Source organism: Strix aluco, chromosome 1 (genome assembly GCF_031877795.1).
Source record: "Strix aluco isolate bStrAlu1 chromosome 1, bStrAlu1.hap1, whole genome shotgun sequence".
Lineage (NCBI taxonomy): Eukaryota > Metazoa > Chordata > Aves > Strigiformes > Strigidae > Strix > Strix aluco.
The window spans coordinates 47,297,911-47,320,626 of record NC_133931.1 but is presented as its reverse complement, the minus strand read 5'-3'; the positions used below and the strand labels follow the sequence as shown (position 1 = coordinate 47,320,626).

Genomic DNA, 22,716 nt, shown 5'->3' with positions numbered 1-22,716 from the left:
CTAATCCAGTGTCTCCTTGTCCTTGGTGGTTGAAAGCTCTCTTTTCCCAGTATCTTAACAGTATCTTAACAGAAATATTCTGTGCAAGAGTTTAAGCTTGTACATTTGCTGTGGACGGTAAGAAGACATTGTTCTTTACCCTGTGCATCAGCCATTTAAGTATTTCTTCTTCCCTCTGCTGAGTCTCTATCTAACTCATTCCCGGGTTTGTATTTCTCCTCACAGACCCTGTTTTCTAAACCTCTGATAATTCCTGCTGTTGCCTTCTGTGTGTTGATCATTTTAGATCATAGGTTCTAATGAAAATTCTGAAAAATGCATGTTTTCAGATACTAATTTAACACATTAAATATTCTTATCTCTATGATCACTGTCTCTTCACACAGAGTTTTTAGCAGGTGCTATGGGACAAGTTACGTAGGTCAGAGTGCACTGCAGATGCGGAGCATGGCGTGAGAGAAGCTTTCAGTAATGATTGATTCACATCAACCTCGTCAAGCAGCCTTTTGCTTGGAAATAGATGCTTATGTTGATGACATGACAGGAAAATTTTCTGCTGCTGCTGAGTTGAGTTGGTCTCCTGAGCTGGAAGTAAGAATATGTCAGCTGTGATGTTGACTGGAACATGGATCCTGTAAGAACTCAAGAGACAAATACAGGGAATAGAAAAGAAGCTGTTAAGACACCTAGAAGCGGCTGTGTTGCCCTTCTCAGAGTACCGTTTCTCTGGAGCTTGCTGTATTATACAATAAAAGCTAAAAACTTAAAAAGAAGGATTGTTCTTACTCTCTTCCTTTATTTATGTTTAAAGTTATTTCTGTTTATTTACTCCAGGACATTTGAAATGGACCAAAGCTGAGGATATTGACATAGAAACACCAGGATCTATTCTAGTGAACACTAACCTGAGGGCTTTAATAAATAAACACACCTTTGCTTCTTTACCTCAGCATTTTCAACAATACCTCCTGCTTTTGCTTCCAGAAGTAGACAGGCAGGTAAGTAGCATCATGAAATATTTCTTTCTTTAATGAGACTTTTTACAGTGTGTTTGCATAGGCTGATTTGATTGACTAGGAATTGTTCCAGGAAAGAATAAGAAGAAAATTTCCATACTTTCTTAGGTGAAACTGTTAGATGTAGAATGACTGTAAAGTTTATCTTAAGTGTCAACCAGCTCCTGCTTCCTTTCTTTCTGAAAACTGCAGCTCCCTGATTTGTCTAAATGGAAACGGGCCAACAGATCTTATGAACTTGCCAAATCTCTTAATTAGCTTTCTACCTATGGTGTTGAAGATAAACTTCTCATCTTCAAGACTTTATGTTGAGTCTCTTTTCATCTGTGATCTTCCTGGGCATTCTGCCAGCACTGTCCAGGTCAATATTAGTTCTGTCAGTTTCTTCTCCTTCTCACCTTTTACTCATGCCCACGTATGTATCTGCTCAGCTCCAGTGCACTGAATCCATTCATTCACACCCTTTGTACGGAAGTTCTTGTTCAGAGCTCACAGCTGTAGGCTCATACAGGTTGTTAATTGGTTCCGTTGAGAAGAATGATTTGTGGAGTAACAGGGTGGAAATAAAAGTTCAATTCCATGTTGTTTTCTACAGTGTTTGGTCCTTCCTTGTTGGTCCATTTGTTGGTTGGATTTCAGGCTTCTTGGAGCAAGAAAAAAATCTTTCCAGCATGTCTAGCAGTTAAAATAGCAAAGAGGGCCCAAAACAATTTCATTTACGCACTTGTCTCACTTCTGGATTTAAACAGCCTTACCAATTTCAATGGGGAATACTCATGTACTTAATTCAGACATATTAACTTTCCCAAATAGGTTATTATATTTTCTGCAGATGGTCAGTATCCCTCTTTTTATGTAATAACTAGAGAATGCAGGTCACTTAAATGACTCATTAAAACCTGCATCTTAAATCAGTATGTTAAATGCCATGGTTTCATTTCTTAAGCTGTTTGTAGTTAGTGTCTTCCACAGTAATACAGGGGAAGGCAGTGCAATATGAGACAGAAAGAGAAAGAAAAATTGTATTGATGTACATTTACTCAGCCTCTTGTCAAATTAGATGTGTATGTTGTGGACTAACATTATGCACTTTGATAATGGAATATTTTAAAAAGCACATTAAGACCAGAGCCATTGGAGAAACAATGTAAATGTATTTATTCTTAAGCTCCCACAAGGCAGTCAAAGTCAGTATTGACAAAGTTTAAGAGAACCTTTTTCTCTGCTGTAAAACAGATTTTAACTTTGTGCCCAGCAAATATTTTCCTGATAGTTTTGATTTTTTTTCTCTTTCCAGTTAATTTACCAGAAGAGATTTTAAAAAAAAACCTGCTAGGTAGAATCATGTTTTCTCTCCAACTATCAAAGATCCCAGTGTTCATGAATTACATTTCAAGTACAGGGGCCTTATTTAGAAGTTTCTTGCTTTAAAATTTATTTTTAAAAATGGAGCCTTTATTACTGACAAACCATTTACCTTCTTATCAGGATTCTTAGAGCACAGCTTTTGGCAAGAAAATCAAGAGAGTATTTGTTGAATTTAATCACACCTCACTAATTAAAAGCAGTGCATTTCTTTTTAATTTTTATTTGAGAAAGTGTTCACATAATACATACTTTGCAGGTGTTATTTCAAAGGCCCAACGCTATATAATTGGACACTGTTACTTCGCAAGTGAACTAGTCGCAAAAAAGCAGTTGTCATGAGACCTTTACAGGAGTCCTTCTGTCGTCTTCTCACAGCATTCTGTAGGTTTGTGGAGCATACCATGTTTTAACACGCATTTGGAAGGCAGGAGTCTCCATTCATCTCTGGAAGATTAATGGAAATGTTTGTCCTTTCAGTGTGATAGTTTGAGGATTGTCTTCTGGTGGGGAGTGAGATAGCCCCAGATTCTCACTTTGCAGAGGTCTTAGTAGAGAAAGAATTGCATCCCTTTTCTTGATATCCGAGAATATGTCCTTTTCTATGCCTAAAGAGTAGCATCTCAAATATGGACTGATGAAAGCAATTGAACTGATACTCTTTTCCTTCCTGTGGCAAGTGGAAAATGGCAGTGTAGTGCTCAAGGATCAAGTGAGAGAGAGAGAGAATTCCAGCCAGGGAGCTCTGATGAGAGTCTGGTGTTGGTCACTCCAACTGGACAAGGCAAGGCTATTCAGTCTTCCTCTTTTATTTCTGCTGTCTAAATCAAGTGGGGCGTCAGGCAAACAAAAGGGGTGTAAAACTATTCTTTGAGTTAGCTGCCTGTCTCTGAAGGTTCAGTTTTGTTGGTTTATATTGTCCTTTTCTTGTTTTGCCTGACAATTGCTACTCGTGCTCTTCTGGCTCTGAAGTGTTTCCTCCCTGTGTGCTGCTCTGCAGTTTGCTGCTGTCTTCCCCAGAGAAAGCTGCATTTTTGTGTTGTCGTGTGGGTATAGTATGTGAAGTACTGTAATGAATGGCACTATAAAAATGTAATAGAGTTATGCTATTTGTGTATATATAGTGATCTGTGAAATAAATTACTAATGAAGTGCAGTCTCATTTAGGCTTTATTACTGCTCCACATAGAAAAACCCTATGATGAATGATCCTTTGTCATTTCTGTCATAAACACCATTTTTCTGGGCGGTATAACTCCTCCTCCTTAAATCGTACTGAGTTGAAACTTGTCATGCATGTGTCAGTTTGAATAAGCGTTTTTAGAAACCATTAGTTAAGGGAGTTGAGGTTTTCTTATAATTTGCATGCAAGTGTTTATTATAAATAAATTACTTCTCTCTCAACCCTGGTTAGTCTAATATGTTTTTAAAAAGTTCAGGGCCAAGTCAGGAGCTTCTTGGGGTGTGTTTTCTGATTTTTCTGTTGTTTTCAAGTTTGGTGGTTGCTATCAGGGAGCCATGGGAGCCCATGGAACGCAAGGCCTTAGGATAGATGTCCCAGAATGGAAGAAGTTGAGAATAACTCCACTAATGTTGGTGCTGTCATTTTTCCTACTCCAGCTAGACTTTTGACAGAGTGGAAGTGTGGGATCATTGCAGGTTTTTTTCCTTAGGAAAAAATAAATTTTACCATCAGTTATTCACACTTGAAATTGATTTCAGCTTGTATATTAGTTTAAATTTTATTTTGATAGCAGTGAGGCCCATGTAAATTTCTGTATTCAAAATGCCTATAAAAGAAATTGGAACAAGTTGTCATTTATGGTAGATATGTTTTATCAAGGATTTTATTGCTTTCATTTGGGTTTAGAGTGAAATAGTATGTGGACATTGTTCAAAGAAGCAGCTGTGACCCAGACTTGTCTGTTTAGCAGACTGCTCCAAAATGTTTCATCACTGGATACTGCGAAACTCATCTGAAATTTGAACATCCACATTTTTAGATCTTTGTTAATCTATATGGGCTCAAAGGCTCAGAAACATTAAAGCTCATCTGATACAGAAGCTTGTTGGGTGATCCCCCAGGAGACCTAGATGACTGAGCTGACAATAAAGAAAACATGTAGATATAGAAACTATATGGAAAGCATCTGCACAAAAGATTTCAGTTGTCACAAATCCCAGCAAAGTATTTTTCTTTTCAGCTTTAATTAGAACATTCTACAGCTGAAGAACAATGCAATTTTCATCAAAGAAATACCTGCTTCTAATATTAATACATCAAGCTGATAATTACACATAACAGAAGCCTTCCTGACCACCTCTCAGCAAATATTCATCTTCAAAGCAGGAAGTTTCTCTCTGTATCTAGATTGCTATACTTCATCATTGCCTCTTTAAATATTAATTAAACAACGTATGTTGTACAAGGACGAGTAACAGGTCTGTATGACAGGTTGCTGAAAAGGACTGGCAGCTGGCAGTATCTTGTCTACACCGGCTTTCCTTGTTGCTGCTACTGGGGAGTCAAATTCCTCCTATTAACACTAGGGTATGGGCAAAAGAATTGGAAATACACCCATGTGGTAAGCTTCCATGAAGAGAAGTGCTGTCTCGTCTGAATAGTAGTAGAAATCTGAAGTGATTTTACACATCCTTAGAGAGCTAAAAAAAATATTCTTTCCTGAATGCTCGGAAAAAATGTGTCTTTCCAGACTCTACAAATGCTTAACAACTTTCTGATCTTTGAGAATTTAACTCCCTGTCCTGTATTTTCTCTTAGGGTAATATTAGGTTCTTCTGAGCATCCTGTGGTTTGCATCTGCCCTGCCCTTTCACATAGGATGCGAATTTCCTCCTGCAAAAACATCCACAAAGGATCTCAAAGCCTCCTCAGACTTGCGTGTTGTTGCAGTGCCATTTTATCTGACCAAACCTACTCATGAAGAGCATCTAAAGCAGTAGAGGATATCATAGTAAAAATTATATCTTGTCTTAGCTTTACTTGTTTTATGAAAGAAATTTAGCAATATTTTATTTTCTGAATCAATCTAGTTTATAGATAGTCAAGGTAGTTACTTAAATTTAAAATCATAAACTTAAATATTCTTAAGGAAATACTTAAGCCATGCAGTACTGCAGAAGTGCCTGTGAATATTTCAGGTTTATAGTAAGCCAGCGTACTAGAAAGAAAAACATGATGTACAAATCAAAAGATTCTAAAATGGGTCAAAACCCACCTTAAACTCTTTCTTTTAATTTCTAAATCAATGAATCTGAAAATAATAGCTGTCTCATGGGTCAGTGCCAGTATTGTTCTTATGTAATAACATTACAGCATCCTGTCATTTTAAGGTCAGTGCAGGTTCTGTGTTTCTGTCTTGGCCTACTCAATTTAGGTTGATGCTGGCACTTCCAGGTTGATTATATCAGCTTGCAAAGATTCCTTCTCACCTTGCATTGAAAAAAAGCACAGGTTGATGTCAGTGATTTTCTGTTTAAAATAGTTAGAAGTAATTTGGGGGAGGTTATCTACAGAATTCCATTTCAAAACCTCTTTGCTTTCATGTAGTATGAATCAGCTTAATATCTGTTCCTACCATTTGAGCAATGATAACAAAAGGTAACCATTGTTTTTGATGTGCACAAATTACTCTTACTCCCAAGCACATCAGTTTTGAGTTCTGCAGTGGAGAGTGGGTAATGAATAATACACGAAATTCTTATGCTTGTAAAAGACAAGGAGAGAGGTCTGGCATGTGCCATTCTGACACTTAAAGAATAAAGAATAAAATAAATACTATTTAGTATTTATCTTACTGTATATTAGTTTTATATTAAAAGAGAGTAAGCGAAGCTTTATTTCCACAGTTCCTTCCTTGTAGCAGTGTAACCATCTTCCTGTTTGCTTTCTTAACTTCATCAGTACTTGAGGATTATATTTGCTGTTGGACTTTTCCAGCATTTTCTTTATAAGACATCAAACTGCAAAAATTAGTCCTGTGTGTATTATTTGCTCCCACGTTTGTTTTACATTTCTCTCCATGGAATTATTCTGTAGTAGTACCTAAATGGTTACCTTACCTTACTTAGCTGCCTTTTCTGATAATACTGCAACCTTTTAGATGTCCTTTTCAATTCTGTATCATCAGTAGCTTTCAAATATTTATTGTTATGTTCCTGTAAATGTTTTGAGTTTTACACTAAAATAGTTTTAGGGTTATGACAAAAGCACTTAGTTCAGAGAACATTTGCAATAGAAGGTTAAATGTAACATATGTCTTCTGCACCTAAGCATATTTAAAAAGCTGTTAAATTGACACCCCTGTGTGTGTAGTAATTGAAGGTCATTTTATGTCCCATTTCTCCCTTTAACTGACATTTTTTCTTTGGTTTTATTGGTTAATGTGGATAGCATGGTTTTGTTGGAATGTGCTTTATTTGTACAGCTTTATTAGGGTAGTTTTAATATAGGTATCTTATAGACTAGATGGATGAAGAAATTCCAAAGCATTTAAGCTACCTTTTCAATAAGATTCTGGGTCTCTGATTCCTGAGCTTGGCTAGCCAGGGGTGTTCAGAGAGGTTACTAACCCAGCTGGCCCCTCTGTCCTTGTGCTGCAAGTTAATACCTTTTTTACCAAATGCAGCTGTATGAATGGCGTGTCTGCACATTTCACAGTCATGTATTAACAACAAACATCAGTTTCACTTTACATGAGTGAAGGCTGAAGGATTTTACTTCAAAATCCCTGTTGGCTTTAGCTACAGGAATATTCTTTTAGCTTCCCTAGTGCAGTCCACTAAGGCTCACTGCAATTGCATTGCAGTCTGGCTGCTCTGATTGATGTGGTAATGGAATTCTTGTTTGCAGTAATCCTTACAGGTCAATATCGGTACTTCTACATGTGTGGATAGGAGGCTTTACATTTTTGATTAAGTGTCACGTTTTTGTATTTCTGCAGGCTTGGTCACTGTATTTCAGAAGTGTGAATCAGTGTTTTCCACCATGCTGCATCCATGTTGTGGAAGTTCTTGTTTCATTTCTAAAGCCCTAGCTTGTCACACCTAAAGCATGTCTCACCTTTATGAACAAGTTTTGCAGAGGTGTTAGCAGAACTATTGCAATTGCTTTTGTCTGTAGCAAAGCTCAACTCAGAACATCTAGTAGGACGCAGCAATGGTGCTGTGCCCACTGAAAGCTGAAAATACAAGAGCCACAACTCTCTGCATCATCCTTTCCCATAAGTCCTTCTGACATGTGAGGGACCCTGTGCTCATGGTTGTTCTGATGTAAGCTAGTGAAGCTTTTGTACCCCTCTCCTTCCCTCCAGACAAATTTTATAAAATGCAGTGCACCATTTTAGTGCTTAAAAAAACAGGACCTTGTATGCAATAACAGTTCCGTTTACATTTGACAGAATTATTAGTACTTTAAAAAGAGAAAATAATTGATAAAACACCTCTCTTCTAGTGGGAAGGTACTTGCACAAGTGCCTTTTTAAATGACTGTGCTAGGAGCTGCGTTATGAGAGTATAACTTATATGTGAATGTCAGTGGTAACATATATGATCACAGGGGACCAGCATGCTTCAAATTATGTAGCTATTAAGGATGCATTGCACTACTGCAGTGTGTAGTGTTTCAACTGTTCCTTCCTTGCGAAGTGCTAATAATTAAGTGATATGAGTTGGTCTGCAGTGCCTCCAGTGTTGCCACTGTAGGGCTGCACTGGAATTAAATGGAGAACGGAATATTCCTTACAGTTCTGAATCTGAAGACAGCCAAGGACTTGAAACAGGATGTTGGATGCAGGTGCAGTGGAAAGAAGAGCAAGCAGAAGTGATCCATCCATGCTTCTGCCACAATCTCCCCCTCTCTCCCCATCTCTCCCCCTCTACTCCTCTCTCTTCTCCCCCCCCCCCCCCCCCCCGCCCTCTTCCTCTTCCCCCCTCCTCTCTCCCTACCCCCCCTTCCCCTCACTCCACCCCTCTCCCCCTACCTTTCTTAGTATATTTGTTTTGCTTAAATAAAAAAGGGAAAAAGAGGTTGAGGGGTTTTTTCCTAAGTATTTCATAGGATTGCTATTCTTTGTCTTTGAATTATTTAAACTCAAATTTCCTTTAGCTTGTTCTCTCTTGTCTTAAGGACATACAGCCATTTTTTTGCATAGAAGGGCAATGTTTTCTAATGCCTAGAGAAAAGGGATTGGATGCAGGGTTTTCATTTATGACACTCATCAAAAATGACTGACTAATTTTAGATGTTCATGTGTAACATCCCCCCAGTTTCTGCTTCCCAGGGTCAAAGGCATATTCTTTTATTTTTATCAAAAGCTAGATGAATAGACCCTGGCTATTTATATCTTTTCCTGCACCTTCCCCAACATATGAGCATTGCTGGATCATTTAATGTTTTACTTTCTCAAAGTCTCCAAGCATCTTTTTTTAAACAAGTTTCATACATGCTGCCTTGATCACGATCTAATATATGGTTTTCTATTTTACCTTTTTTTTTTCCCCAGGCTTATTTGCCTCTTCTAATACCTTAATAAATAGTTACTGTTTGTTGCATGTCTTGACATGCTTGGGATTGGTACTTGTATGATGTATGTAATAGAAAAATAAATCTTAATTGTAATTTCTGTAATTTGAATGCAGTTAGAAGGTACTGTAGGCTGCATATTCTGGTTTTCCTTATATTTTGCTTGGTTTTTGCTTCATTTTAAAACATGCTTTATCTTTTCATTTTGCCAGATTTATTAGTGTCCTTAAATTCATTTAATTTCTTGCATCTGAGCTCAACCAGATTGGATTCTATTGTCTTTTTTGACACTACAGTGTATTGGAATGAATATAGCTATCCCACTTGTCTTCTTGATTTAGACAAGGTCTAAATTAACAAGTCACATTTCATTTTGAAAACATATGTTTGTAATTCTTCAGTCTTACTCGGCATATTTCCCACTTTACTGAAGATGGAAAAAGTCTTTGTCTCTTTCTTTAAAAGACTCCTCTTCCTTTTCTCTTCTTGTCTGAAGCAATTATTCCTATAGCAGTAGATACTCTCTTTTTCATCCTTTGATGTTTTACTTCTAAGTTTAGTCTGGTTGTTTTTTAAAGGACTAAAGTAATATTCAGAATTGCTTTCACCATCTGCCTTCAGAATCTGTCTTTTCGTATTATATTTGAGGACAAACTGTTTATGTTACGTCGATGATCAGCTGAGAATGACAAGAGTTTTTCTTATAAGGACTGATAACTTCATAATCAGGACTGAATAAAACTTAGCCATATTCTGGGTCAGGTTATACTCTGCTGCAAAAAGGTGGGGCCGTGGAAGAGAGATTATACAGAGTGAACATTAGCACTCAGGTTGTGTTAAATCAGAACTGCCGTGAGAGACATAGTATGAGCTGGTATCTTTCCATGTCACCTACCTAAAACATGAAGTCGGGGTGGCTGAGTTTGTTGTTCTGGGAGCAGCTCTTAAGTCAATCCATGTATTGCTGTCTACTGTATTCCTTTGTGTTGGATGTATCTGTATTGTGTACTTTGTGTACTTCTCCGTTTTACTTACAACTGTTTTGTGGTCACAACAGCAAAAAGGTCCTGGTAGTTGCATCTTGTCAGAAGCAATTTTCTGATACTCCTGTTTAGCTACTTTAAACTCAGAACCTCTTCCATTGTTGGCTTTAAGTACATGGAAACTGTTTTAAGAAAGGATAGATTTTTCTTCAAAGTCATAGCACTGTATGTAAATGTGTGCATGTATTTTTGTGTTTGAGATGAGCCTCTAAGTGTTCCTTATCTTCAGGCAAAGAAACAGTTGCTATCCTTTTGCCTCTGTTTTTTGGCAAGCCCTGTCTGTTTTTTCAAATGTTCTGTAGCTTCCAACTGCGTTACTTCTTCCACATTCCTACCATCTGTGTCCTCAAGACCTGAAATCATCAACATTTTGTATTACACTTGGTAATTACCAAGTCCTTTACTATTCATTCCCCTCCTTTTTTTTGCTTCTCTCCAGTATTATACTGTGCCTTTTTCTGCATGTTTCTCCTCCCTTTTTTTATGTATATCAAAACCATTGACAAAAATTTGCTTCTTTTGAGAAAAGACAGTAGAGAAGACAAGGGGAGTGGTTGCCCTCAAGGGGAGTGGTGTAAGTGTATGGAGCTCTTCTACAGGGTGGATTACAGTCTGGTTCAGATCTTAGGGGTCAGGGTCAGAGGAGAGTCGAGTGGCATGGACCCCACTGTGTTGGGAGTTTGCTAGACCGTCCAATCTAACTCAGCACTGGTAAGGCCACACCTAGAGTACTTTGTCCAGTTCTGGGCTCCACCGTAGAGAGAGATGGAGCTACTGCAGACTACAGTGAAGGGCCACTGAGAGGATTAAGGGACTGGAGCATCTCTTTTATGAGGAAAGGCCTTTGAGAGCTGGAACTTAGCCTAGAGAAGAGAAGGATCAGGGGAATCTTACCAAAGTGTACAAAAACCTGAAGGAAGGGTGTGACAGAACCAGAGTCAGTGGGCACAAACCAAAAGACAGGAGATTCTATATGAACATGAGGTAAAACTTTTTTTAGTGAGGGCACAGGTTGCATTGGGAGGTTGTAGATTCTCCATCCTTGGAGATACTCAAAGGCCATCTGGACATGGTCTTGGGCAACTGGCTCTACATGACCCTGCTTGAGCAAGGGGCTTGGACAAGATGACCACTTCCAGAGGTCCCTTCTAACCTCAACTATTCTTTGATAGGGTGAGGAAGTGGATAAACTCTTCTTTTAAATAACTTGAGGAAGTCTGAATCACAGACCTGGTTCTTAGGGGACTTTAACCTTCCTGTTATCGCTAGAAGGGCAACACAATGGAATGCATACAGGGAGATTTCTGGAGGGTGTCAGGGTACTTCTTGACTCTGGTAATGGAGTAGGCAGCTGGGGGTGATGCACGGTTGAATCTGCTGTTTGAAGCATAGAATAGCTGGTTAGGGGTGTAATAATAAATGACTGTGCTAGCCATAGCTATAGTGATTGTGAAGTGGAGTTCAAGATCCTGAGGGGAGTGAAGAATAAGTAGTAGTAGACTGAACAAAGAAAATTTGGGACTGTTGCTGGATGGCTGTGTATGATTTACTGACTATGAACACATACGCAGCTGACATAATGCCTTCTTTGCCTCCATTTTCACCAACAAGATCTCCCAGGCCTCTGAACTTCATAAAAGCGTTCAAAGAGGAGAACTGCCAACAGTAGATAAGGGCCAAGTCAAGATTACTTGCGAGAACTTGACCCATAGAAATCCATGGGACACAACAGACTGTATCTAAGGGTGCTGAGAAAGCTGGGTAATGTCTTTGCAAGGCAACTCTCTATTATCTTTGAAAGGCCGTGGAGATCAGGGAAGGTCCGTGGAGATCAGGGAAGGTCCCCAATGACTGGAAAAAGGAAATGTTGTACCCATCTTCAAAAAAGGCTAAAAGAGCCCTGGGGTCTTGGTAGGCAGCAAGTCAAATAAGAGCCAGCATTGCACCCTGGCAGTAAAGAAGGCTGGCAGCATCCTGGGCTGAATGAGCAGGACCACAGCCAGAAGGTCAAGAGAAGTGATCATTGATACCCTTTCTTTCAAGAAAGACATTGACATATTGGAGCAAGTCGAGTGGAGAGCTACCAAGATGGTTAAGGGACTGTAACACATGAGAGTTGGATTTTTTCACGCAGGACAAGAGGAGGCTGCAAGGGGATCTGATGGGAGGTTGTAGAAAAAACAGAGGTCTTCTTGGAGGCACATAGTAATAGCATTAGAGGTGATGGAAACAAGCTGAAATGTGGGAAATTCTAATTTCATTATCAGGAAACATATTTTCACAGCAAGGGTGGTTAAGCACTGGAAGAGATTGTCCAGAGAGGCTGTGGAAGATTTCTTCTCGGAGATACACTGAACTTAAGTGGGCAAGGTCCTAAACAAGCTGCTTTAAGTGGAATGGCTTTGAAAATTTCATGACCTCTGGAAGTCATGCCCAACCCACATGATTCTATGTATGATTCTGTAGGTGATATCTACTGCTTTCTCCTCAGACCTATCAGAGAAAGCATGTGGATTGATATGATTTCTTCTTCAGAGGTCCATCCTGGTTGGTGCTCATTTTTTTGTAATCTTCTGGGCTCGTTGTTTATTTCCCTTTTTTTTCCCCAGGATTTGAAATCTACTTTCTGTATGTGTGAAAACTGGAGAAGTACAAACACAGCATACGTTCAGTAATGGTCTAATTCTTTATTGTGATTTAAGATGATTTGTTAGTATTCTTGTTTTCCTTTGTTAGTATATCTCATTTTTGGCCTGGCCCCTGATTTTTGTCCCCATCTGAAGTGTATTATTGTAGTTTAATAATACGGCCAGGTTAGTACGCTCAATCTGGTTCTTTCTGGTCTTGGAGATTAATGAAAAGCTTGTGCTTTAGGTTCCTGTCTTTTTTTTTCCCTACACTGACATAATTTGCAAGGGTGTACTTTGCCCTAGCACCATTTCTGTAAAGAATTTACAGAACTCTTTATTTCTTGAACCAAACTTGTGCAGCTACTAATCCAATAATTTTTTGAAGTCCAGTGTTTTTATTTTGCTGTCACTGTGTGGCAGCTTGCATTCAAGGTGTTTCTGTTTCGCTGTTCTCAACTTTCCTGTTGGGGCCCCTCACACAGGTTCTTTTTTTCAGGTCCTGGTAGTGCCACTAGTTTGTCCCCATATAGTTCCTTTTTCTGGATCTCCACATTCTGCTTCCCTGCCAATTCTGAGGGAAATACGAATTATCTATTACACCTGCAGGTGCTTCCTGTGGACTCTTGAGTTCTGTCTGTGGCCGTTTCCCTTACCATTTGAGGTTTACCCAGAAGTTCAGAGGTAATCCAGTATTGGAGGAGTTCTATGGTAAGGCAGTCTAGGCTAGACATTGAAGCTTAATGGTGGCAGTGGGGCTCTAGTGTAGGAAAGCATACACCATTTTGCACTGAAATAATGATGTGGGTTATTCCATTTCTAGTTTCTAAATCAGATTTGAAAAGAAGATACGGTCGTGATTATGGACAGCTCAGCAGAAACATCTATTCAGTCAACCTTTAAGCAACAACAACAGGGAAGCTGCACTAAAGAAAATACCCTTTCATTAAATAAATAGTATTAAGTCATCATCTTGAATATTAAGCATGGCCAGTTCACTTCAGAAGCTGTGGAAAGAATCCAGAGAAGGGCACCAAAATTTACATGAACCATAAAAAAACGTTCTAAAGAAAAATTACTGAATTTAATCTACCAGAGCCAAATTAAATGTGAAGAGTGGCAACTTTAATAAGTGCTGTATTTCATACAATAGGCAACTAACCCATGGAAGTCTTTTGCATACGAGAAGTTAGCATTGATTTCTGGCAGTTAAGTGATATAAATAGAGTTTAACTGATATAAATAGGAGGTGGTGGATGCATACATACAAGTAATAGCCATAAGTAGACTGAAATATTTATGGAAAATAAAAATTCCCTTTTTCAGTCTTATGCCAGCTGAGCTAAATAGAAATCTTCTATTTGACAGCTTTTCTAGTAATTGGGTATTATATGATCTTTCACAAGCTTTCTCTATATGATCTATTCCTTGCAATTATCAAGGGCTAGTTCAACCTCAGATTTGATCTGATATTGTTACCATATGGTACCACTCACATATTACTGACTGATGAAAAACTTTGCTTAACATTGAGTTGTGTAGCAGAAACACTATCATCAGAAATGCAGCCATTGTTTAACAGAACTTAAAGATTTTTTGTGACAGTTACAGCTGCTTTTCCTTTTCTTACCCAAGAACATTCACACTCATTCTCTCTTATAGACTTGCCAACTGTTAGAGCATCCTTTTAGTTTGGTCCCATTTATCACAATCACTTTGAATGGTAGTTGTATAAGTGGAAAAATAACTTTTAGATAGGTAATGGCATACTTGAACAGTCAGCGGTATTCTGTAGGAAATGGAGAAACTTCATCAATGATTCTCATACTGGAAATACATGCAAATTCACTTAAAAGTATTTTTCAGATGGATAAAAGTTAAGTTTTTTAATTGCCAACTATTACTTCACAGGGAGAGCTCTAGCTGTGGAGAACTCCTTGCCATAATTGGTTCTCAGATCATTAGCCAAATTAATGAACAGGAGAATCATTGTTTTGCAGTATTATATAGAATTTAGTCTTACATAAGTGCAAGCAGATCTTGTTAGTTTCTGAAGAATCTGCTAGTCAGAAATTAAACAGTCCAGAAACTGACAAGAGCACATATAGTAATAAGTTCTGCTCCCCTTTTTAGTGCCTTGTCCATTTTGCAATGGTAATATTTTTTTCTAGAAAACATTGGTATGGACGAAGCATGTGGCTTTATAATACTACTCTCTGCAGCCATTTTTAATTTCCCAATGATAATTTCTGACTATTGGGCTTAATGAGAAGTCTGTTCTATAGGGATGCCACACTCAGCCTCAAGAACAGAAAGTATCTAACTTGGCTTTTAATATGCTTCAAGCTATCAACTGCTCCTTCCAGTCATCATGAAGCATAATTCTGGTGGCTGATATGACAGGATTGTGTTTGAGAAAGATGGTTCCAGAAACTGAGAGAGTGTGTCTGCAATACAAGCAGAGCCAGAAGACAGTGCAATGCTCCGTGCTATGACATCCATTTAAGATATTTTAGAATTAATTGCAATTTAAGGCTAAAATCACATGCAGGCAAAGCTAAGCCATCATCTTATGAAATCACAGTGTTTCTGAAGGTCATTCTGTCCAAATGAGTGGTTGTTTCAGATATGAATCATGAGCTGTGATCAGTTACACTAGATTGCATCAAGTGACTCCACTGGAAGGGCATTAAGAGGCTAGAAGCCTTGAAGACAAAATGCAAGGACTGACTTGGCCAGAAGAGAAATGCCTGCAAAAGTGTTTTTAGTTTTCTTTTAATGGTAATGTAATAGATTGCAATTTGAAAACTGTGAAGCACTCATTTATTTTTAAACTTCTTTAGCATCTTTTATATCTTGACGTAGAAAATATGCAAAGAAAAGACAATTTATCTAGGCTTCTCTATACTAAGGCAGAATCAACAATGTCTGTTATTCTTGATGGATATTGTCTAAAAGGTTTTTTGGCTGTTCACTGATGGGGAATTCACAGCCTCTCCAAATAAGTTTAGTGCTTTATTGTTTTCACTGTTAGAAAGTTTTCTCCTCAGTGTCTAATCTGAATCTCTCTCCCTGCAATTCTGACTATTATTCTTTGTTCAGTTTGGCACCTACGTGGAGAGCATGGAGATTACTGTGTTCATTTTGTAATAGCCTTCAAACATGAAGGCAGTAACCCATTCCCCATCTCCCTCTTTCTTTTTTTTTTTGAGAAGCAGCCCTTATTAATATAGTCTTTGTAGATCTAGGAGCTTAAATCTGTGCTCAGACTCATTTGTGTCCTTTGGACTTTGTACCAGTTCTGAGTTGCAACAATCAAAATTGAATGTATTACTCCAGCTCAAGTGATAAGTAACACCAAGGAGAGCAGAACTGATTTCTGTGTTTCTACACAGTACTCCCATTTATAACTTCCAGCATTGTGCTCACCTTCTTTGCAATTCTATAGGAAGGTTGACTTATATTCAGTTTGTGATCAGCCCATGTGCTTCTACAGAAGCACTGCATAGCCACTTAGTTTCTTCATTTTGTATTTCTCTAGTTATGTATTACTACAGGAGTCTGAAACTTCTGCATTTGCCACTATTGCAATGCCCTACTTATCCCTATTGTTTCCAAAGTAATTCTCAAATCCATCAAGAGAATTCTGAATTTTAGTTGTAGGTTTCAGTGTACTCGGTCCCTGTCTGACTGATGTTATTTGCAAATTCCTTCAATTTTTTTTTCTCATGCCCCTGAAATACAGCCTCCTAGTTGATAATAAATAAACAATAGTTCCTTGAGTAGATTTCTGAGTAGTTCTGTAGCAATTTATACAATTTATGTATCCTAGCTTTGCTTAAGAAAATGTCATGTGACACAGCATTGTTAAAATCAAGATATAAAACTTGTGCTGTTTCGCTTCTATCACAAGGCTTTTTATGCTGTCAGAAAGAAAATAGACTGACTCGACGTGACCTATTCTTGACAAATTCATGTTGGCTATTGCTCAGCTCCTTGTTAGCTTCTAGGCAGTTGTATAGTGTGATATCTTGTGCTTTAATCATTGCAGATCTCTTCAGAGCTTGAAGATGGGGAGCAAGCAAGGTATTTAAACATAGGCTTCTTGTGTTGATTGAGATGTGCTGTGGTATGTAGTGTAGTACCCAACTTCTTCAAAAGGTTATAGGTTCCATCTAGGTTCCGGGTTGTATCTGCTCAGGATGTATCCATATGAATATCGTAGGACACCCTAGGGCATCTCAAAACAGAATCGGTTGTCTGTGTGTAGGCCATAGAGTTCTTCCGAAGCTGGCTTAATCTGTAAGTCTTTAGCTGTGCTTATCTCCTTTAGACACAGGTGATACATATGTGCTGTAACATATAGCTAGCACGTATAATTTTGTAGTTGTCCTCAAATCTGTCTTTTAACAGTTCTGAAATAGTTTCATAAGTGGACATTTAACAGACTAGTCCATCAAGCCCAGATGATTTGAATGCATTTAAGTAATATTTATTCAGCTCCTTGCTTGTTCAAGGGTGAGATCTTACCCTTTTGCCTTTTGTTGCTGGTGTTAATTGTATTAAGCACCTCAATGCAGCAGATTTGTGGTGAAGAAAATTGCAAAAAAGGCAGTATGAACATTAGCTTTGCCTCCATATCCCTCTAGTTTTTCCTCTGTGTTGCACAGTGGACTTTTTCTTTCATCATCTTCTTGCCCCTAATGTACTTTCTTAGTACATTCTCTGGAATTATTTCTTCCTGAGTTTGATGTGTCCCTTGCCAACTGTGTCTAATTTCGGCCCATTATACCATGTTCTGCTGTGGTATTCTTGCTTAGTAAGTTGACCTCATTTCCATTCCCTGCATGCTGTGAGATCAACAGTGAGGTCCAAACTAAGACAATGTGGTTTCATTGTACAGTCCCCATTATTCCTTTGCAGGAGGCTTTGCGCTCCCTGTGGTCAGTATTGTTTATTTAAAGAACTGTGAGGTTTCTTTAACTCCTTTTTCACTAGCACCATGTTCTTGGGGATTCTCCCAACTAATTCTGCATTTATGAAAGTATGCCTACTTGAAACACATTTTTTTTTATTGCGTTGCCATTTCTTCTTTCTTTTTTTCCCAAACAAGCTTTACTCTTTTATATTACCATCAGTCATAGGAGTTATCAGATGTCCATTTTGCCCATTAAGTCAAAATGTTGATTGTCAACTAAATCTTCCACGTCCTCCTACGTACCATTTGTAGTTCTTGCATTAGTGTTTAACCATCAAAGACTGAGAGAAATGTACCACTGTCATCACATTGGCCCCTTCTTTAACCCATCCTTTTATAAATAAGCTTGTTTTGGCAGTGGTCCACAGAACAGTATTTTATTTGATTTGATTTGCCCATACTGTTGGGCCACGTATATAAATACAGCATTAAAATTTTGGAGAAATTAGCAAGTATGTCTTTACAGGATGTCCCTTTCCTCTGTGAGGGCTGTTTTCCATCTTTGCTTACCTATTGCCATATTTCTAAACCTTCTTAGGCCATCACTCCGTGGGTAAAGAAGCCAAAGCTGTTCTGCCTGTAGCACCTATTGCTGGCTGTATTCTTAGATTGAAGGTAGATGGACATCAAAGTTTAATAACCAGTGAAATGGGTAGATTTTGCAGGCATCATACCTACCAAGACCTTCATGAGGTTCATCAGATACTCTCTGTTGCCCTCATTCGCGCCTTGGAATCCCCTTTGGAGGTGGTGAGTCTCTTGGACACCAGGAGCACTGGCTTTTCTTAATCTGTTTTGGAGATTTGTTCCTCTCTTTTTCCAGAACAGGCTCTAATTTTGGGATTACCTTGCTCTGTATATAAAGATCATATGAAGGTTTGGAGGGTTTAGCATAGAGAGAGCTTTTTGTTCTCTGATGGTATGCTTTGGGTGCATTGTGCTGTTGTATCTGAATTTCAAACTCGCCAAACAGTCACACATATAAACTAGTTACCCATGCCCGAGACTGCCTATTTAAAGTTTACATGTGCCCATTTTAAACATGCTGTTTCAAGGGGAATAAGAATGTAGTCTTTGGTGTCCAGTGTGGGTTTATAGCTATTGTGTCAGTGCTCAGGAGCATGCTGTGACTGCTTATACGTGGAACATTTTGTCCAAATGTATCTGCAGAGCTTATATCTAGTTCTGCTCTGTGCGACAAAGGGTGTCTTTTTTAAGTTCTCCATAGTTAATGACAAGGTAGATGGCCTTTAGAAACACATTGCCTTGTCTTTTATGCTGTGCTTTATAAGCATTAACAGTAATTAATTTGGTCAGTGATTTTGTTGTTACACTTGTCTGTGGTTGCAGTGTGTTGCCCCTTTGTAGCTTTCCTGTATCCAGTTTCTGAGCTGTTTGACACAGAGGATAGGATTCACCCCCAAATGGAGACATCTCAATTCTATGTGTGCAAGTGTGCTAAGTGTCTAAACTCCCATTACAGGTAATGCAGATTGAGTCAATACATGAACAAAGAGCCTGAGGAGCTATTTGTCTCACTGTAAAGTAGATGCTGACTTGCTGGTCAGCTGAATAGTCCTCTAGGCTCCGTTCACTTCATCGGCTAGACCTCTGTTGACTGTAATAGGCAATCGGAAACCTAGGCCAGGTCTAGATGTTTACATAGATTGTTTTAATCTTAAACTGAATTCCAGCCAGGAATGCCACCACCCTCCATTACTTTTTAAGTTACATTTGTATAGAGCTGCAGAGTTTAGGCTTGTATGCCTTTGTCACTAACACTATAGAAGTCATTACTAGCAAATACTAATCTTTGTCATCAAAGGATAGTTTATAAAGTCTGAGTTTGGATATTGTGTTTGTTATGACTGCTAGCAGTCAGTCCTATTCACCCCCTCAAAAAATCCCAAAAGCACTTTTAAGTAGTAGCCTAAAGCCACTGATAACAGGTGGCAAGCATCCAGTTTTGGTGGTGTACACAGATATTTGATACCTGGGACTTGCTTGTGTATTGGTGTTGTAGTTTAACCCCAGCCAGCAACTAAGCCCCACACAGCTGCTCACTCACTTCCCCCCAGTGGGATGGGGGAGAGAATTGGAAGCATAAAAGTGAGAAAACTCATGGGTTGAGATAAAGACAGTTTAACAGGTAAAGCAAAAGTCGCACACACAAGCAAATCAAAACAAGGAATTCATTCACCACTTCCCTTCGGCAGGCAGGTGTTCAGCCATCTCCAGGAAAGCAGGGCTCCATCATGCATAACGGTTACTTGGGAAGACAAATGGCATCACTCCGAATGTCCCCCATTTCATTCTTCTTCCCCCAGATTTTTACTGCTGAGCATGACATCTCATGTCATGCATGGGATATCCCTTTGGTCAGTTGGGGTCAGCTGTCCCAGCTGTGTCCCCTCCCAACTTCTTGTGCACCCCCAGACTATTCACTGGTGGGGCGGTGTGAGAAGCAGGAAAGGCCTGACTCTGTGTAAGCACTGCTCAGCAATAAGGAAAACATTCCTGTGTTATCAACACTGTTTTCAGCACAAATAAAAAACATAACCCCATACCAGCTACTATGGAGAAAATTAGATGCATCTGAACCAAAACCAGCACAATTGAACCAAACTTATTTTTGCATTCTGTCTTAGACACACTGCTTCACAAGTCTTGAAAAAGTCTCAGGCCTATTAGTATAGTTGATAGCTATAAATAGTTATAGTTATTGCTTACATCTGTATTTGGGTGGCTAAAGTAGTCTGAGTAGGTAGCCTATTTTAAAAAGTGAGGACTTTAAAAAAGAAGGCAGTTCACTCCTGTTACAACATGAACCACCAAGCTTGGTGTTAAGCACCTTGAGATCTGGTTTTTGCTGACAAAGACACTGTGGCATGAAGGAACAATTAATGCATCAGCCTTCATGATTACCAGTAGGAAGTGTTGGAAATTTATGGGATCAACAAACATGAATTTGGACATGGTTGGCCTACGCAATATAATGGATGTCTAAGAAAAGCATAAAAATTAGTCACCAAAATGTGTGTTCCAAAGTATTCACCTGGTTCACAGTAGTCTGCATTCAGAGAATGTGCAATTAGTACAATCTCATGCATGTTGAGACATGCATTGTGTTTTTGCAATCTCTTCCAAAGCTTACTATCACGTTTTACTAGATTTGATAGCAATTTTTAATCCTTTGGGGATTTTGTGGAGCAAGAGAGCATCTGGTATGCTACAAACATATCTATTGATGTTCTCTTTGGATTTCGGTTGCGAGGGTCTGTTTCATGCTTGACTGGCTTAGGCAGCAAATGTAGAGGCCCTAATCAGGAGTTTCATCTTCTTTATGCTTTTCTTCCTTTACTGTTAGTGGAAGCAGAGAAGCTCTTCCAGAGTGATGATGCAGAGTACCTAAACTAAGTGTTTATTTCTGTGTACTTGGACTAAAACAGTTCTGTTTCTTGGAGAGAGCTCCCCTTAGTATTACACATTTTGTGGCAGAAATACAGATACTGGTCTTCCCTGTCACCTATGAACTTTTGCTCTATGATCGTCAAGAATAAAACGAGCCAGGCCTGGCATGTTGTCTAGCCAGCTCTCCAACGTGTTTGCCTTCAGAAAGTCAGTCACTAAGGTTGCTGCATCTTCAGATGCTACATTTGCTCTGTACATTCATCACAGGTCAGTTTGATACTGTGACCAGTACTGGAACATTTGTTCCATGTTACAAATCGGCAGTGGTGTCTCTTCACATACATAAATAAAATGTAATTTTTTCTGTATGTGATATAAATGCTGCTAAATTTTTCATTTTTAATATTTTCGAAGCTTTAATGCAAAAGTGTCAAAATGTATTTTCTCATACCTTCCATCTTTTGCACATAATTCCTTTTACATACCTCCGGGAAAGTCTCTGAATTCTAGGACTGTTCTTACTCCAAGATAAAATATAAAAGCACAAAAGAGGGTTAGTAGGAATTTGTAGAAAGTGTATAATTACTTGAGTGGTACTGAACCCTTAATTTGGATGAATCTTCACTTCTCTTGCTGATTTTGTGTTTTTGCATAGTGAGGTATTATGATCAAATGGTGTGACATTCTCACAAGCTTTTATGTAGGAAATACGTTATACTACACAGGAACTATGTATCATTAGTAGTTTTATAAATACGTTAGGAGAATTTTGAATCATTTGAAAGACAGAGAGAAATAATAGATTTGCTAATTCCCTTTCTGTAAACATGCTAGCCAAGATCAGATAACCTACCAGTACACACCTGTGCGATACTTGCTGTTTCCCTACTAAACCACCAGTGTGCATCTTCAGGTTGAGCTACAAAAATAATCCCTGCCTTATTCTCAGAAGAGAATTTTCAGTGGAACTTGGAGGAAAATAATTTAAGTAGTTGTTCATAGAAAGTTGACTCAGTTCCTTTTGATAAAAATGATTAACATTTGATTTTTAATGCAAACAGATGTCAGGGTTTAGCAGATATGTTTTGGGGTTGCATGTGGGTTTTTTTGCTTTCAATAAAAAGAGAAACTTTTAAAAGCCATTGTGAATTCTTCACAGAAGTATTAATTAGAAAACATAATTCTACCATTGTGCTTAATCAGAAAAACAGAAATTTAAAGCTCAACAGAATAAAACATAAACTTTCCAAGAAATGTTTGTTGTTCCAGCTCATTAACACACTGTCTCTGTTGGACAGCATTTTTTAAATACCATAAAAATTAACAATGTATTTAAGAACTGCTTTATTGGCATGTTTCTTCAAATTCTAATTTAGACCTAGTGGTTAATTGAGCTGTCTCTGTCATCAGAGCATAGAGAAGTAAATATACCCTTTGGCTTCAAAATTTTCAATTTCCACTTTAACTTTTGGACTTAGGTGAAAATGTGTTCTCTGGGTGAGGTAAGAAAAGATTTCAGTAGAGGCTGTTAGCTAATACCGTAGGAGGAAGAATTCGTAGTCCTTCCAAGTTTAACAGAGCAGAAAAAATGTCATTTCACATGACTAGGGTATTGAGAAAAGGACTAAAACATCTTTGTTAGCGGTGTTGTTTCGACTCCTTCAAAACAAATAGATGTAAAATTGCCCATTTTGTGTCTGTTCAAACTTGTTCAAACTTTTTTCCCTGTATA

The 22,716-nt window shown here is 38.4% G+C and overlaps 1 protein-coding gene across 2 annotated transcripts in view; it reads left to right on the top strand.

Moving 5' to 3' along the window:
• ASXL3 (ASXL transcriptional regulator 3) overlaps nucleotides 1-22,716 on the top strand; it is a 139,597-nt gene that overhangs the window by 93,985 nt on the left and 22,896 nt on the right. For both annotated transcript variants that reach the window (XM_074820037.1, XM_074820028.1), the window contains one exon: nucleotides 835-998. In XM_074820037.1, coding sequence (XP_074676138.1) covers nucleotides 835-998 — 164 coding nt within the window. The remainder of the gene's footprint in view (nucleotides 1-834; nucleotides 999-22,716) is intronic.